General features: G+C 47.3%; 1 protein-coding gene across 1 annotated transcript; it reads left to right on the top strand.

The window, feature by feature from the left end:
* The first annotated feature begins 2,083 nt into the window (after positions 1-2,083).
* Positions 2,084-16,465, top strand: RNASEH2A (ribonuclease H2 subunit A). The gene is made up of 8 exons (XM_083185260.1): positions 2,084-2,291; positions 6,948-7,019; positions 7,399-7,525; positions 7,619-7,706; positions 10,201-10,338; positions 11,207-11,294; positions 13,914-14,037; positions 15,584-16,465. Exons 1-8 carry the CDS (start codon positions 2,165-2,167, stop codon positions 15,723-15,725), a joined length of 906 nt encoding a protein of 301 aa, XP_083041386.1. The 5' UTR covers positions 2,084-2,164; the 3' UTR covers positions 15,726-16,465.
* The last annotated feature ends 53 nt before the right edge of the window (positions 16,466-16,518 follow it).

The raw sequence follows: 16,518 nt of genomic DNA, 5'->3' as shown, positions 1-16,518 counted from the left end.
GCCAAGGAGGAGGAGGAATTTTTCTCAAATGAAGGGCCTAATTCAGATCTATCCGCTAGGCTGCATACCTCCCAACATGACCCTCTCCAGGAGGGACACGATGCTCTGTTTCTGGACATTCCTTTTAATTTATAATTGCCATCACCTGTTTTAAACAAAGTTAATGGATAAGAAAGGTGCTTCACCACAGGTGACTGTAATCCTAAATTAAGTCCAGGAATAGAGGATTCTGTCCCTCCTGGAGAGGGTCATGTTGGGAGGTATAAGGCTGTGTATGCTGTGTATGTTCGCAGCTGAGCAAACAGGTAAACGCTGCCTGACCAAACTCCCGCCCCCGCTGTGCGGATCCCCCCATTTGCATGAAAGGGGGTGTGTACGCTTACACCAACTAAGCAGCTCCTAACTGCCATTTTTCAAACACAGCCTGTAACATGGAGCTGATTGTCTGGTGCTCAATCTCTCTCCAAGGCTTAGTAAATAGACCGATATGTCACTGAAGAGCATTGGAAAATGAATTACTATGACATCATACTGCAATGTTGTATCTATCTCCGTAACAAATGTTTTAGTATTGCTACGACAGACATTGGAAACCACAGTGCACACAGTACATTTCTAAAGAGCAGTGCAAATGTTTAGAAAACAACCGTCAGTAGAACAGATATAAATAAAATTGAATGTTAACTCAGTGAATAAAAAATAATAAGAAAAAGCATAAAATAAAAATAAAAGAATTTGTGCTGTGTGGTCTGCAACGCGTTTCGTTACACTGTGTCCGTGAAACAGACAGCTCCCATGAAGTTAAATGCCAGATAAAGAGAAAGGTCGGGCTCACAAATACAAATCAGTGGAGACTTGTTTATATTTGCAGGCTTTGGGATGAAGACAGGGCAAGTTGCTGACGTTATGTAATGTCAGCCGTCCATCACGTCAAGATCATATTTGCATGGGAACGCCCAGTGTTTGCCTGGGAATGCCCATGAAACACTGGGCGTTCCCATGTCCAAGCACCACCACCACCCTGTCCGCCCCCACATGCGAGCGCCACGCGAAGGCGCCCACACAGAAGCCCAGGCCCTGCACATGTGTATATGAGAATATGCCAAGGTTGCCAACTTTCTGGCTGTCCTCTCCGGGAGAGGGCAGCTAGCTCAGTATGGCAGGGGGGCGTGTCCAAATCCAGGAGCAAAAAGGGGTGGTGCTGGGGCGGAGCCAGGGCGCAGCTAGCGCGAGCATGTCATTTTAGCCACACCCCCATCGTGCAATCCTGGAATTTTATGCATTGCACTGTGGGGGCGGGGCTAAAATTATGCAATAGCGTCATTTGACCCCCCCCCCGCCGATGGGCGGTGTGCTGGAGACGCAGGGCAATGCGGGAGGGTTGAACTCTTTCTGGGACCCTCCCGGAATGGCATACCTCCCAACTTCTGGACGGGCCGGGGTGCGCACCAGAGGGGGCGTGGCCTATCGAAAAGGGGCGTGGCCGTGAAGCCACACCCCCGTTTTTTGCCGCTGCGGGGCATGCCAACAAGCTCTAAGAGCCGCTGGTAAGCCCCCAGCCCCCCTGCCTGCAAGAATAGACTATTCACGGACTACAGGGGGGACTCCCAACTGTCCCGTCCCCCGCCGCGGGACACTGCCAACGGCGGGAGGGACGCGGGAATGTCCCAAAATATCGAGACGTTCCCGCGATAAGTGGGACAGTTGGGAGGTATGGCAACTCTGGAATATGCGCATGCACAGTATTTCACCATTGGTCCCCCCCATTTGAACAGACGTGAACACAAGGGGGACCAAAGGGCCGCATAGTGCAATTAAGCAACGCTTCAAAAGTGACAAATTACATTTTACAATTCATTTGTTAGAATAAATAACTTTATTCGGAGATAGAATTATAAAGAAATGTAGAAGTAATCATACAAAAATATCCATTTTAGTTTAATAAAGCGACAACTGCAGGAGAGATGATGATGCAATATGGTACTGTTATATGTGTAATCGCTAATAGACGGGATTTCTCTTAAACTCTGTCCTCACTGTCGCCCACTGAATAAAGTTTGTTGAAAGCGGAACATCGCGATTGGTTGGCTGCCCGCCGCCATGTGATGCCATTTTGGCGCGAAGCTGCCGTCTTGTGGATGTTGCCGGAAGTGCTGCCATCAGCATGGACCTAACGCTGTTCGAGCGGGACAACTCTCAGAACTGTCTCCTGGCCTCGCCGGTACCGGAGCAGTGCAAGGCGGAGGGATGCTGCCTGGGGATAGATGAGGCCGGCCGGGGGCCCGTGCTGGGTGAGCGGCCATCGCTGGTTACAGCACAGTAAACTGTGGAACCAGTAGTCCCAGCATGTCCAACCCAATCAGCAGGGACTTCTAGCTGTGCTTGACAACTGTCAGGCCACTTGTTAACTGCATCTTCAATATACATAAGTGGAAAAAAAATATAAATAATAAATATATATATTTTTATATATATATATATATATATATATATATATATATATATATATGCCCTTTATATAAATAATGCAATTTTGTCTATTTGAATTTAAGGTGGCTTATAGATACCACTGGATATATGTTTTTCTGATTATATGTCCAATTATAGGAATGACCGTTTCCCTTAATATATCTCCCTATATCGCTTATGCCTTCCAATTTTCTCTTTAAAGATGTGCCTCTGTATATAGTGTATTACTGATTCGTTTGTACTTTACGTGTATGGTACAGTGTTTACAGCTTTGCTTTAAAATAATCCAAATGTGTCGGAAGAAGGTTAGTCATGTAATGCTGAAAATGATCCTGGCACCAAAGACAGTTGGCACTAAGGATAATAAAAAATCAGGGTATACGCTCACTAGGTTTCCAGTAACTAGGTTGACATGACTGAAGGTCGACAGGTGATTAGGTTGAGACAAGCAGGACAGGAGTTAACTTCTGAGTGCAGAGGGTCCACTATACCCAGCCTGCTCCAGGCCAGCCAGTTTTCCTTGTTGCCTTAGGGCTGTTTCACACAGTACGGTTCCTGCCGCACGGTGAAATCCCGTACGGCCAGGGAGCCGTGCCGCACTCAGCAGTTGTGAATGGACACTATTGTGTCCATTCACACGGGACGGCCACGGCCCGGCCGCACGGCTGCAGCCGGATCCCCCCACTGGAAGGGACGGCTGCCGGGCTGTGGCCATCCCTGCCATTATAAAATTCTGAGTGCGGCGCGGCTCCCTGACCGTACGGGATTTCACCGTGCGGCAGGAACCGTACTGTGTGAAACAGCCCTTAGGAATGGGTGCACTTTTAGGGCTGTTTCACACAGTACGGTTCCTGCCGCACGGTGAAATCCCGTACGGCCAGGGAGCCGTGCCGCACTCAGCAGTTGTGAATGGACACTATTGTGTCCATTCACACGGGACGGCCACGGCCCGGCCGCACGGCTGCAGCCGGATCCCCCCACTGGAAGGGACGGCTGCCGGGCTGTGGCCATCCCTGCCATTATAAAATTCTGAGTGCGGCGCGGCTCCCTGACCGTACGGGATTTCACCGTGCGGCAGGAACCGTACTGTGTGAAACAGCCCTTAGGAGCAGGGCATTTTTTGCCATGATTAACTTTTTTCTTCTTCTTAGGGCTAGTGCTGTCACTTAGAAGGCATCACTAGCTATTTCCATAAGCTGTCACATTGCAGCCGAGTCTCTGACCTCTATGGCCAGATGCCCCGGCACTTCCCAGGCTCCTGGAGAGCCGCCAGCAGGGCGCACACGCGGCAAAACTACCAAACAACCTTCTGGAACTGAGTTTACCTCGCTTTTCGACAGTCTGGGCCCTTGCTTCATCATCAGACGGTGAGGATTCAGTCTGACTATGCCACCATGGTGGCCTATATCAACCACCAGGCTGGTACCAACAGTTGGAAAGCAGGGCAGGAAGTTTCCCGAATTTTCAGTTGGGCAATGAAATTTCTCCTGGCATTCTCTGTGGTTCACATACCAGGCCTTCTAAACTGGGAGGCAGATTTTCTAAGCTGATACTCGGCAGAGTGGTCCTTACATCCAGGAGTTTCTTAAACATTAGGTTGATCTGAAGATGACACCAGCCTGCCACTATTTGCAACTCACTGCAACCAAAAAACTTGCTCTGCCCAGGGACCCAGGTGCGCTTCTAGTTGATGCCCTGGCTTGGCCATTTCCAGGAGTTTATCTGTTTCATCTGATTGCTCTCCTACTGCGAGTTTGCAGACCTGCGCAACCTGTCAGTCGCACCTCCATGGCGCCTCCTTCTATGCCCAGATCTCTTGACTCGGGGCTCTTGCCTTCACCCAAACCTTCCTCTCTTAGCTTTGATGGCCTGTGTAAAGTTCGGTTCTAAGCTAGGGGTTTTTCTGACTGAGTCATTAATGGTCTGCTCGAAAACAATTCATATTTACCACAGGGTGTGGTGCACCTACTTCTCTTGGGGGTTTATTCTAGTTCATTCTTTCTGACAAAATCCTTCTTAGATGGACAAAACCATGTGCACTGCAGGGGGGCAGATGTAACATGTGCAGAGAGAATTAGATTTGGGTGAGTTATTTTGTTTCTGTGCAGGGAAAATACTGACTGCATGATTTTACACTGCAATATAGATCTTACTTTGAAGAAAAACCCCACCCAAATCTAATTCTCTCTGCACAAGTTACATCTGCCCCACCCGCAGTGCACATGGTTTTATCCATCTAAGAAGGATTTTGTCAGAAAGAATGCACTAGAATAACCCCCTTGGTGCTTGGACCAAAGTTTGACACCTTCTCTTCCTCGTCTGCTCAGTTTTGTATAGTCTGGCCTGGATGCAGGTGTCCACCTAGCCCCTCTAAAGGTGCAGATTTACGCACTCCGGTTTCAAAGGCGGTTTGCTCGGTCTTCTGCAGTACAAATTTAACAAGGGGTGCTTCATCTACCACCTCCTTTTCTATCCCTGGTAAATCCGTGGGATCTGCAAAAGGCTCCTTTTTTGAGCTTTTATCTGATGTTTCTCTTAAATGGCTGACATGGAAGGTGGTTTTTCGGTACTTGTGAGTTATCGGGGCTGCCGATTTTTTTTTCATCGCGCCCGAAATCGTGGGCATCGCGTCGGTCGTGGCCGTTATAAGGAGCCGCGACGCGATGCCCACGATTTCCCATAGACAGTAATGTTAAAAGACACGATGGACCCGATTTCCGACACGATTTCCCATAGACAGTAATGTTAAAAGACGCGATGGACCCGATTTCCCATAGACAGCAATGTTAAAATAAAATGACAATGTGAAATTGGCCAATATGGCCATTTCACATTGGATATGTTTTAAAAAAAAATGTTTCATGTCCCCCCACCACCGTTAACGCCACCCCGCTATTGACGCCAACCCGAAGCGTGGCGAGCGCAGCAGTACGCGTCCTCCGACCTTTTCATGCCCTACTATCCACTAGGGCGTGGAGTGAGAATAGAATAGTGTGGCGAGCGCAGCGAGCCACCGAGCCCGAAGCGTGGCGAGCGCAGCGAGCCCCGCGCCGTGATGCGGACACCTTCACAGGTGTCCGCGTCCCCTCGCGGGGCTCGCTGCGCTCGCCACGCTTCGGGCTCGGTGGCTCGCTGCGCTCGCCACACTATTCTATTCTCACTCCACGCCCTAGTGGATAGTAGGGCATGAAAAGGTCGGAGGACGCGTACCGCCGCCCCTCGCGGGCTCGCCACGCTTCGGGTTGGCGTCAATAGCGGGGTGGGGGCGTTAACGGTGGTGGGGGGCCATGAAACATTTTTTTTAAAAACATATTGGCCAATTTCACATTGTCATTTTATTTTAACATTGCTGTCTATGGGAAATCGGGTCCATCGCGTCTTTTAACATTACTGTCTATGGGAAATCGTGGGCATCGCGTCGCGGCCCCTCATAACGGCCACGACCGACGCAATGCCCCCGATTTGGGGCTAAATCGCGGGCATCGCGTCGGTCGGGTGTCCTTAAGTTAACCAAACTTAGGGACAAAATCGGCAGCCCGGATAACTCACAAGTACCGGTTTTTCAAATAGCCATTACCTCTCCTCGCAGAGTCCTAGACATGGGTGCTTTCCTAGTTTTTCTTTTTTCACCCCGATAGAGCGATATTCCGCACTCGTTTGGACTTCCTTCCAAAAATCGTTTCAAGTTTTCACATTAATCTGGATATTGTTGTTCCCATTGTGTCGCTCTTATCTTTTTAACTCCTTGTTGCCCCGTCTATGGACCTACCAATACCCATGGTCCCAGTGTTCCACCTAAAGATGTATCGTTGCATCGCTCGGTGTGTGCGGGCGATCTGCAATCCGCCTGTACAGCCGCTGCATGAAGCACCGGTGATTGACCGCTCAGTTGGCGGGAGCATGCAAATGCGCTCACCCATTTATGATGTCAGTCCTGATGGATCGGGCAGGGTGTATGTAGAACACCCTGTCCGATCTGTCTGCAGATATATCTGCTGGTGTGTACCCAGCTTTAGGCCCAGGTGTGCTCGGAATTACAGACCTTCTCTAGCGCTGCTTTAAGCTGCTGCTCCATCAGTCTGTGACAAACTGCACCTTGATAAATACATCCCATAGAGAGAAGTGTGGGAAGGGGTTGAAAGGTCTACATCAGGGATGGGGAACCTTCGGCCCTCCAGCTGTTTAACTACACATCCCAGCATGCCCTGCAACAGTTGTAGCATGACAACATAGCAAAACTGTAACAAGGCATGCTGGGAATTTTAGTTCCCCATCCCTGCTCTACAGTGTCTAGGTTGACACAGGCAGAAGGTTGACATCCATGTGGACTACAATTGGGGGGTACACCCTACACTAATTGGGGTTCTGTGTTGACGTCAAACAAAAAATGAAAACTCATGTTTACCTTTTATATGTTGACCTTTGTATCAATGTCAAGGATTTGCATTTTCACTTATTTACATATTATTTGTATGCAGGCCCCATGGTCTACGGGATTTGTTATTGTCCTGTGTCCCGGAAGAAAGACTTGGAAGATCTGAAAGTTGCAGGTGAGTTATTGAACAGGATACATGTGCACAATGGTGGCATCGCCCATAAGATTGCAGCTGACTCCTAGTGCGATTTCCAGAACGTATGCAAGCGTGGCTGATATACGGAGCTTCAGTTTTTCTTTTCCCATTAACATTAAGTGGACACCACTAATTTGTATAATATCTGTTCATGAACTACAGTACTTGTTTTCTCACATAGAAGGACCTTTATTTTTTTCAAAAAAAAAAAAAACTATTGCAGAACAATAATATCAATTATATAATGAGACTATTTCTGGTGATGGTATCAGAGGGAGCGATGATAAATGTGTTTCCAGTTAGCTTCCCGTCAGCCACTAGGAATATCCTCTCTAACATTCTTATTTATTTTCTGCAGACTCCAAGACCCTGGCTGAGGCAGAGAGGGAGCGACTGTTTGAGCTACTGAATGGGAAATCAGAATTTATTGGCTGGGCCCTGCACATATTGTCACCCAATATAATATCTACCAGCATGCAGCAGAGGTGACACTGCAATGCCTTTTGTAGATTCATTGTCTTGTGTGTTTTTTTTTTTTTTGTACCAGCTGGGGGTGATCAATCTGTTCTCTATTCCAGGGCAAAGTACAATCTCAATGCCTTATCCCACGACACTGCCATAGGACTTATCCAGCATGCTCTGGACACTGGCGTACAAGTCACAGAGGTGAATATAGATATTAATAGAACAGAGTCTGCTCAACATTCCATTCAGTGACTGGGTCACCTAGGAGAATAGAGAAAGGTGGGGCAAATGGTCCCAGCTTCCAGGAGGTGCTCACCAATCAAACAGGAGGGGGAGTACTCAATGCCTTAAATAGACTTTCTGAGGTCTTGCTGCATGCCTGGAGAACTTGTGCTGGGCTCCCACCTCCACACGCTCCCACAGACCAAGATAGTCGTCAGTGGTTCCTTCCAAATTATCTGGCAAAATGAAGGGGTCCAGAACCCACAGGGTGGCCTTTGGGGTGGAGTTTAGCGTGCCGACAGTCAGGATTCTTAGTCATTAGTACGATGGCAGAATCCCAACTTAGGGTGCTCGGACAGGGTGGAGCACAACTAAGCCCCTTGCAGGCTCGCTGTGCTCGCCACCTATTCTGTTCTCTGTGGGGATCGTGGCGGAACTCCACAAGGGAGACTAGCCCCTGTCAGTCCTGATCCCGACGTTGGTGTAATGACAGCCAGAATTGTAACTGTCGGGAGGCTATCCGGCACCTGGCCTTTGTGACCATCGTACCTAACAATAAGCAAAGAAGGTTCAAATGTGAGGGTTGTGGATAAAATGTAATGAAAATGTATAGGACATTGTATCCTTTTTGACATTATGATGGCATTTGAACTGTTGGCATACTGGTTGCATATCTCAAGAACGCATAATGCAACATGTATTATATTGTACAGTATTACTATAACGATACTATTTAAAATTAAAATGTACCCGCCTCACAGACTAGACATCCTGCCTCACCCCCCCCCCCCAGCCCCAAACCTAGAGGGGAAAAAAGAGTTTCTTTACTAAACAAAACACATTCGATACATCTAGACATGAACGGCATCATGGTCAATTTATATTTCCTGATTTGAGAGTCAATTTTGCCGTTGCTTTGTATGGGCTTGAATCAGACCTGATCATAAAGCACATTTTTTCTTTAATAGATAAAACCATGTGCATTGTAAGGCCCCCATACACTATGCGATCTTGGGCCACTAAATTGCGTGAAATCGGCCCAAAATCGCATGTGTGACATTTGATCCGATCCAATGTGCAGTTCCGTGCGCATTGGACCGGATCAGGAGGTCGGACTTACAGCATGTACTATGACGTCTGACCTCCTGCAGCGGCTCTCAAATGAGTGGCCGGGGGGGGGGGGGGGTGTGTGTGCCGGTGAGAAAGCAGTGCACCTGCGGCAGTGATCATCAGTGTGCTGTGCAGCGGTGGCTATTACAATTTTAAAATAACGTGTCAAATATTACTATCTGGCTTCTGATTGGCTGAGAGAGCACTTACCACACAGCGCTACCTTAGTATGTCCCCACAGAATAATACACCACTAAGTGATAGATTAATAGTGATACATAACTTGGTCCAAGCAGGTTGAATTTCCAGTTGTCAAGGGGGTTCAATCTGTAATGATACAAAGATACACTTTGTCCCCCAATTTTTGGACTCACAATAAGGGTACACAACAAAAAAACATTGTTTGACCTTTGTTTATTTCTGGTGTTCTGACAAAAAACACTGTTTACCCGACTGCTGCATGCCTTTTTGGTGCGCTATATTTCAAAATATTCCTTTAAATTGAGCACTCTGATGGGAGGGAGGTCTAATGTATGGGGGCCTTAAGTGAGGCAAATGCAACGTGCCGAGATTTGGGTGTTAGATTGTTTCTGTGCAGTGTACATATTGGCTGCTTTATTCTTAAGGTGCTCCTACAAGGTGCGATAGGCATGGTGCGTTCTGTATTAGATCTTATCAAATGCATTTTGAACACGATGCAATGCAATCTAGTACAAAAAGTACCAGTTAACACAAATGGAATACCTTCCACATTCATACTCCACTTCCACCTAGTACGCTGGTCTTCTTGGCACGATTATGTTGCTGATGGAGGGGGCTCACAACATTTTCCTAAGTCATCCCTCTGCGGTCCCTGCCAATTTAGTCTCATTGAGAGCGAATCAATTCCTACAACCGCTGTATAAACCCCCAATGTCCCATCTTCTGCCCACCTGTACTCCTGCCCTTATAACATGAAAATTGTACAATGTTTTCAATTCCCTACCATCACACTTGGTACATGTGAAATTATTTCCTATTCTTTTTTCTGTCGGTTTTCCATGTTACGTGAAGTGTGTATGACATGGCGCTTTTTTATGTTTACAGAATCCAATGTTTACAAAAAAAAGTACCAGTTAAATTGTGCCGTGTATGGGCACCTTTGCAGTAAATCAGAATTCAGTTTGAACACATCCCACCCACAACTAACGCTGCCTGCACCTGTTACATCTGCCCCACCTGCAGCGCAGTATGGTTTTGTCCAAAAATTTGCTTTGCGATCAACTCTGAAATAGGTCATGTTCTGCTTGGTGGCTCAAATAATTGTCCGCGTGATGTTCCTGGTAGTCTGACACGTTCAGTGTTGTCCATTGTCGCTCTGCAGGTGTTTGTGGATACGGTGGGTCCTGCAGAAAAGTATCAGGACAAGCTGAAGAAACTGTTCCCCGAGATAGACGTCACAGTGAGACCCAAAGCTGATTCTCTGTTCCCTGTGGTCAGTGCTGCCAGCATCTGTGCAAAGGTGAGACCTGCGCGGTCAGTATTGGTGCTTTTAAGAGTAGGACGTCTATGGCACACAGGAAAGAAATATATGAACATTTGTTGCAATGAATGAAACCAGCCATTGTTGGTGTAGTTTATTTATTTACAGTTTCATATATAGCGCAGCATATTCCATTGCGCTTTACCTTTGGAATAGTTAAATGTATCCATTTCCTTTCCGTTTAAGAGTTACAGTATAAGGCTGGTATCACATGAGTTGTTTTCGACTTACCTTAAAACAGCAGTACAGTACTCACTGGTATTGTAAATGACTGCTGATAACTCCAGTGGGCCTGAGTCTTCATGACTGCTACCTATATGTGGTACATTAGTGCGGCGGGCTCTGTGCTAGAGGACACATCAGCTGCCGGTACTTAAGTTAAACTGCACACACTGCCACATGTAATGTATGCTGGCTATAGGGGGGACAGTAGTGTACCTGGCTCTGTGCTGGCGGGCTCATGAGCGGTTCTGTATACACTGCCACATGAATGCTGGCTATAGGGGGGACAGTAGTGTACCTGGCTCTGTGCTGGCAGGCTCATGAGCGGTTCTGTATACACTGCTACATGTATGCTGGCTATAGGGGGGACAGTAGTGTACCTGGCTCTGTGCTGGCGGGCTCATGAGCGGTTCTGTATACACTGCCACAAGTAATGTATGCTGGCTATAGGGGGGACAGTAGTGTACCTGGCTCTGTGCTGGCGGGCTCATGAGCGGTTCTGTATACACTGCCACAAGTAATGTATGCTGGCTATAGGGGGGACAGTAGTGTACCTGGCTCTGTGCTGGCGGGCTCATGAGCGGTTCTGTATACACTGCCACATGAATGCTACTTATTGTTTCAGGTTGCCAGAGACCGAGTGGTAAAGGGATGGAAGTTCCTAGAGGATCTGACGGACGTTGATGCAGATTACGGCTCCGGTTACCCAAACGGTCAGTCCACTGGATGTACAAAGCTTCATAACTGTGTGGGATGTGGGATGTGTGATGGATTAATGATCTGTGTCGCATGAGGCTTACAGGTAGATGATACACAGGGCAAGGCAGAAGCAGCAATACCAAATAAATCATTCTTATGCTTTGTACACGCTGTGAGATTCCCTTGCTATTCGAGTGCTATGCAATCTTTGCTATCTCTGTACTATTTACATACAATTCACACGATCTACATTAGATTTGCACTATATAGTCATTGCTGCCCTGTCTATCTGGGTTCCGATTTTGTGCTGTCACGGGAGCGCGCATCGGGATCGCAAGGTAAAAAACCTGTGCGATCTGCATATGATCTGACTATATAGTCACAATCTAATGTCAAATCTCACCGTGTGTACACCGCATTATACTCCACCATCAGTTGCACCATTGTAACATGCACCTGCCCTTTAGCAGAGACCGTTTCTCTGTCCCCGTGTGACTGTGAGCAGTCCATCATCTGTGTATGCAGCCACTGTCGCGCTCCCTCAATGTGGCCAGAGGACAGGACATCGCAGATTAGCGCAGACCCCTCGCTGCCAATGCCCAGTATGTTCTCAGTACATGTCACCCCGCGTGCTCCTGATATTAGGCCTCTAGGTCTGCTCGGACACATGCGGTGCCACTTACACATGCGAGTAGCAAAGCAGGAATCCACTTCGTCCGATGTTGGCAGCGCATCCGCCTCCTGAATTCCGCCCACAGTGTTTCAATGGTCTTGTTCCTTTTCATGACTACATTCTGTGTAGTTTTCTGTGTGCACATCACCCCTGTGCACGGTATCCGGATGGCCGATGTCTTGCGTGATAGGTCGACACATGTAAAGGGTTGACATGATTTTTTTACTTTGTCATTCTTTACCTTCCATGTGTATTATAAAGGGCCACCCGGCCCTGTAGCATGGTGAGCAGATGTGATACACTAACCTGGAGGTCCGTGTGCTCAGATGTTGACCATGACACCAAAAAAAACTCATGTCAATCTTTTGGGATTCTCTAGACCAGGGGTGGCCAAACCTGTCCTCAAGATCTACCAACAGTTCATGTTTTTCAGGCAACCTGTGGATATATACTAGGAATGATGCAGCAGGTTTGAAAATGTGACAGTAATGACTACAGCTGTGCACCAGCTCGGTGATTTGGAAAATGTGGACTGTTGGTAGATCTCGGGGACCGGTTAGGCCACCCCTGCTCTAGACATTGTCACCCTGCTATACTAGTCTCGCTAATTAGCCTTTATTTGCTAGTATTCTGGTGTGTAATAAACTACATAGCGGGGTGTGTGTATGTGTACATTGTGACATAGAAATTCATCTCTATATTAGTCGGTAACCCTGTAAGTGTCTTGGAACATACTGCCCCACCTTCACATTTACTGGTCTGTTATAGTGCTAATGCTGGAGCCACTGTAGAACTACAAGAACCAGAAAGCTATACATGTTTCTTAGGGAAAAATGCCATAGGCCATGATTTACAGGAGGCGGAGCAATTCCAACGTGCTAGTTTAATGCAGACATGGCGAAACTGTGACCCTCCAACTGTTGTGAAACTACACATCCCAGCATGCCTTGCCATAGTTTTAGCCTTCCCTAATAGCAACACTGTGGCAAGGCATGATGGGACTTGTAGTTTCACAACAGCTGGAGGGCCATAGTTTGGCCAAGCCTGGTTTAAAGGCAAAAAGCTAGGACCTTAAGCTGGGTACTCCTCATCCGATGGTGTGATGCGACGTTATGATACGTAGCATGCGTTCTACGCACTATGCAATCCGCTGTATGATGACGCAATGTATTGTTACACGCTGAATGTAACTAAACCGCTAAAGCTGTGGAATCGGCCGATTGAACTTGCAGCACGTCATTGTTAGAATGTTCTATTGACACCAAGTTTAAAAACTTAAAAAAAAAAAAAAAAAAGTGTAATCCGCCAGCTCTGTAACAGTTGTGTGTTGTGGTTATCTAGTAGAAGAATGTGCTGATGAGTAAATGTACCCTTCCTAGCAGTTGGCTTGCTGACGCCAGCCCTGAGATGTCTGTTACAATAACCTACGTTGTGTTAGAGACCGAAGCCACCCTGTGCCCCCGCCTCCTTAATTTGCTCATGGCACCTAGAGCTTGTGGGCACCCTGTGATATACGGCACTGTCATGGCATTTAGCAGCATGGGGCTGTATTTGCTGAAGATGCCAGTGGTGGTCTGACCATGCCGGTGACCGCTGTAACAGCCCAGGGTGTGTACAAGTTGTAATTGTTCCCGACCTGCCATGTGGGTGATGAAGTGGAAGGCGATAATGCCCCAGCCAATCGGCTGTGCTTGAAAAATGACAGCTAGGAGTTGATTGGCTGCTGCGTTATCGCCATTTTACCAGGCGTAATACGTCTGTCCCGCTGTGTGGTATAAGGTTGCCCTACCTTCTGCATGAACCTCTGCAGACATGAACAGATGCTGTGTACCTGGGCTCCATACCGAAGGGGAATCGGTGAACTCTCCATTGTGTTGGTCTGTCCCTTGTACTTCTGCGCAGTAACTATCTCTGTTAAGTGTGTGTTTATTTTTATTATTTTTCTCCCCATGTCCATCAGACCCAAAGACCAAAGAGTGGCTTGTTCGCCACCTGGACCCCGTTTTTGGATACCCACAATTTGTCCGCTTCAGCTGGAGCACCGCGCAGACGATATTGGACAGCAAAGCTGCCCCTGTGCTGTGGTAAGTGTAGACGATCTGCTGCTTGGTACGTTTGTGTGTGTGTGCGCGTGTTGTGCAGTACTGAACAGAGTAGTCAATCATTTGCCACACGCGGCGCACTGGGAGTGTTCGTTTTAATTGGCTTGCCGCTGGTTAATGATCCTGGAGAGGGCAGGCTGAGAGCCTTATAGAATAGTGTAAATAAAGAAGGGGTGAAGTGGACATTGAGCACCACTGATAACTGTCCCTGGTGTAGTGGGCAAGGTGCACTACTGATGCCAGGTTCACTCCATGTGAAAGCTTGAGGCTGCGGATCAGACGGTGTTATATCAGTGATGGAACAGAGATGAGCATGCGCTGCCAGAGATGTAACTGGAGAAAAGTCTGACTGGCGTTACATTATCAGGGATTTTATCACCTGCCCTTAGGCAGGAGAAACAACATCTCTGATGAGTGCAGTTTGTTCGTGACCATAAAAACGCATATATCTGGGAACTTATCCCGGACCCTATATTATTTGTGATTTGCCTGTTTTGGGGCCCAACAATCGGTTTAACCAGAAATATATAGCCATATACATTGCATCATGCTCGGGCAGTTCTAGAACTCATTCGTACATTAGAATACTATACAGCAATGTGCTGCACAATCTGTATAATAACGTGTAACACTGCATATACAGTGCACAGTTGCACCGATTTCCCCAGTACATACGCGTGAACGAGCGCCTGATAACAGCAGTAACTTACATAGAAGTTATTGGATGTTTACGTTACCTGTATGCTTTTGTCATAGGGAATCCCCCTTTGCATTCCGAAGGGCTTTAGTCTAGAAAGAAAAGTCCCCACACTCTAGTTTGCACATTACATGTAAACTTTTGTTCATATCTGGCTGCAATTGCCCCTTTATCAGTCACTTATGCCTGGATTGGCTGAGGGTTATGTCTGTCACAAGACAGGAAGTCTCATGTACGCCTGTTAAACGGTCACCCCTATGAAATCTTTTGTCTATTATCTTCTACCCAGTGCTTATTTGAAGAAAGCCTTGCTTGTGTATCTGTGTAATTAGCTACTATAGTCTTTGCAAATTGTATCCTTTCACCTAAATCTTCTGTATGTACAGAACTAAAGCAGTGATAAGGTTCACCAGCAGAGGATATTAATGAATGCAACTGTGTGTATGCGTGTCCTATCTATGCAGATCCAGCAGGGGGCAGCAGGATGCCAGAGCATTAGTACAGTAAGCATCTTTCCCGGTTACAGCAGCAGTGGGGCACGGATTTCCGTCTCAGCTGGCTGTGGCCTTGGTTGTTAGTAACATTTGCACTGATTAGCATTGTCAGATTATACAGGGTGATGGGGGGAGGTCAGACAGACCTTGTGTTGCATTAAGGAGGATTTCGGCGTACGTCTCCCTTCCCTCCCCTCCCCCCCCATTTTCACCACACACACACACACGTCTAATTGCCTATCAGAGGAGCAGCAGGTCTTGGAACTGCTGTTAAAAGGATAAAGCTCAGGCAGATTGTATTATGCAGCTTGTATCTGACCAAGTTTCTTCCGTGCAGGGGTGATGATGACGAAGAAGCTGCTGGGAAATCCTCATCCCACTCTCTCCTCTCCTTCTTTTCTGCATCTAAAGACTCCACAAAGCCCCAGAGCCACCGGTTCTTCCAGGAGAGGCAGCTGGAGCCGCTGGCTGATCTGTAGGGAAGTACTCTACTGGAAATGGTCCTAAATATCATCTAGTGCAGGCCTGGCCAACCCACGGATCTCCAGCTGCTGCAAAACTACAAGTCCCATCATGCTTTAACAGCTGAGCAGTGGGGAGAGTATGATGAGGCTTGTAGTTTTCACATCAGATGGAGAACCACCAGCATGGGACTGCACCTTGGCATCAGTGTGACAGGTGTCCGTCATTAAGTTGGTGTAAGTGATTTATGATTCACAAGTCTCACTAACGCAGGTTTGAGAACACCGTCAGCAATGTTGGTTTGGTGTAAATGCAGTTTAGTAAATGGTCATTAACCTGGATAGGATGTTAACGTGGCCTCATGCCGGTGTCTGCAAAACATGGAAAGTTTTGGTGTTAAATAAATGTGATTTTTCAGATTTGTGTTGGGTTATAAGTGGTCCGGGTGGTGCTCTCAAATCGAGTACAGATTGTACTGGTGACTCCTGTTCATGACCAGAGCACTTCTCGGTGACTAACATGCATCTGTGTTGCCATAGACTGCAGTGTAAATTAAATACCAGGTTATAGGGAGGAGCTACAGTGTAGTGGGAGGAGTTACCTGCAGTGGCAGTAAAGGTTACCAAACGGGTGAGATGTGAACAGACGCAGGACTGGTGATTATTGGATTGGTTGTTGCATGTGCACAAGGGTCTTTATATCTGCGTCTGGACCTATAGCAGCCGCCTGTCGACTCCAATGATAAAACACTGTCAATAATGAGTGTACACCAGGCATTCCCAACCACAGTCCTCAAGGCACACCAACAGT

Source organism: Crinia signifera, chromosome 4, assembly GCF_055691185.1.
Source record: "Crinia signifera chromosome 4, ASM5569118v1, whole genome shotgun sequence".
Lineage (NCBI taxonomy): Eukaryota > Metazoa > Chordata > Amphibia > Anura > Myobatrachidae > Crinia > Crinia signifera.
Note: the sequence above shows the minus strand (reverse complement) of the source record. Positions and strands in the feature narration are given on the sequence as shown.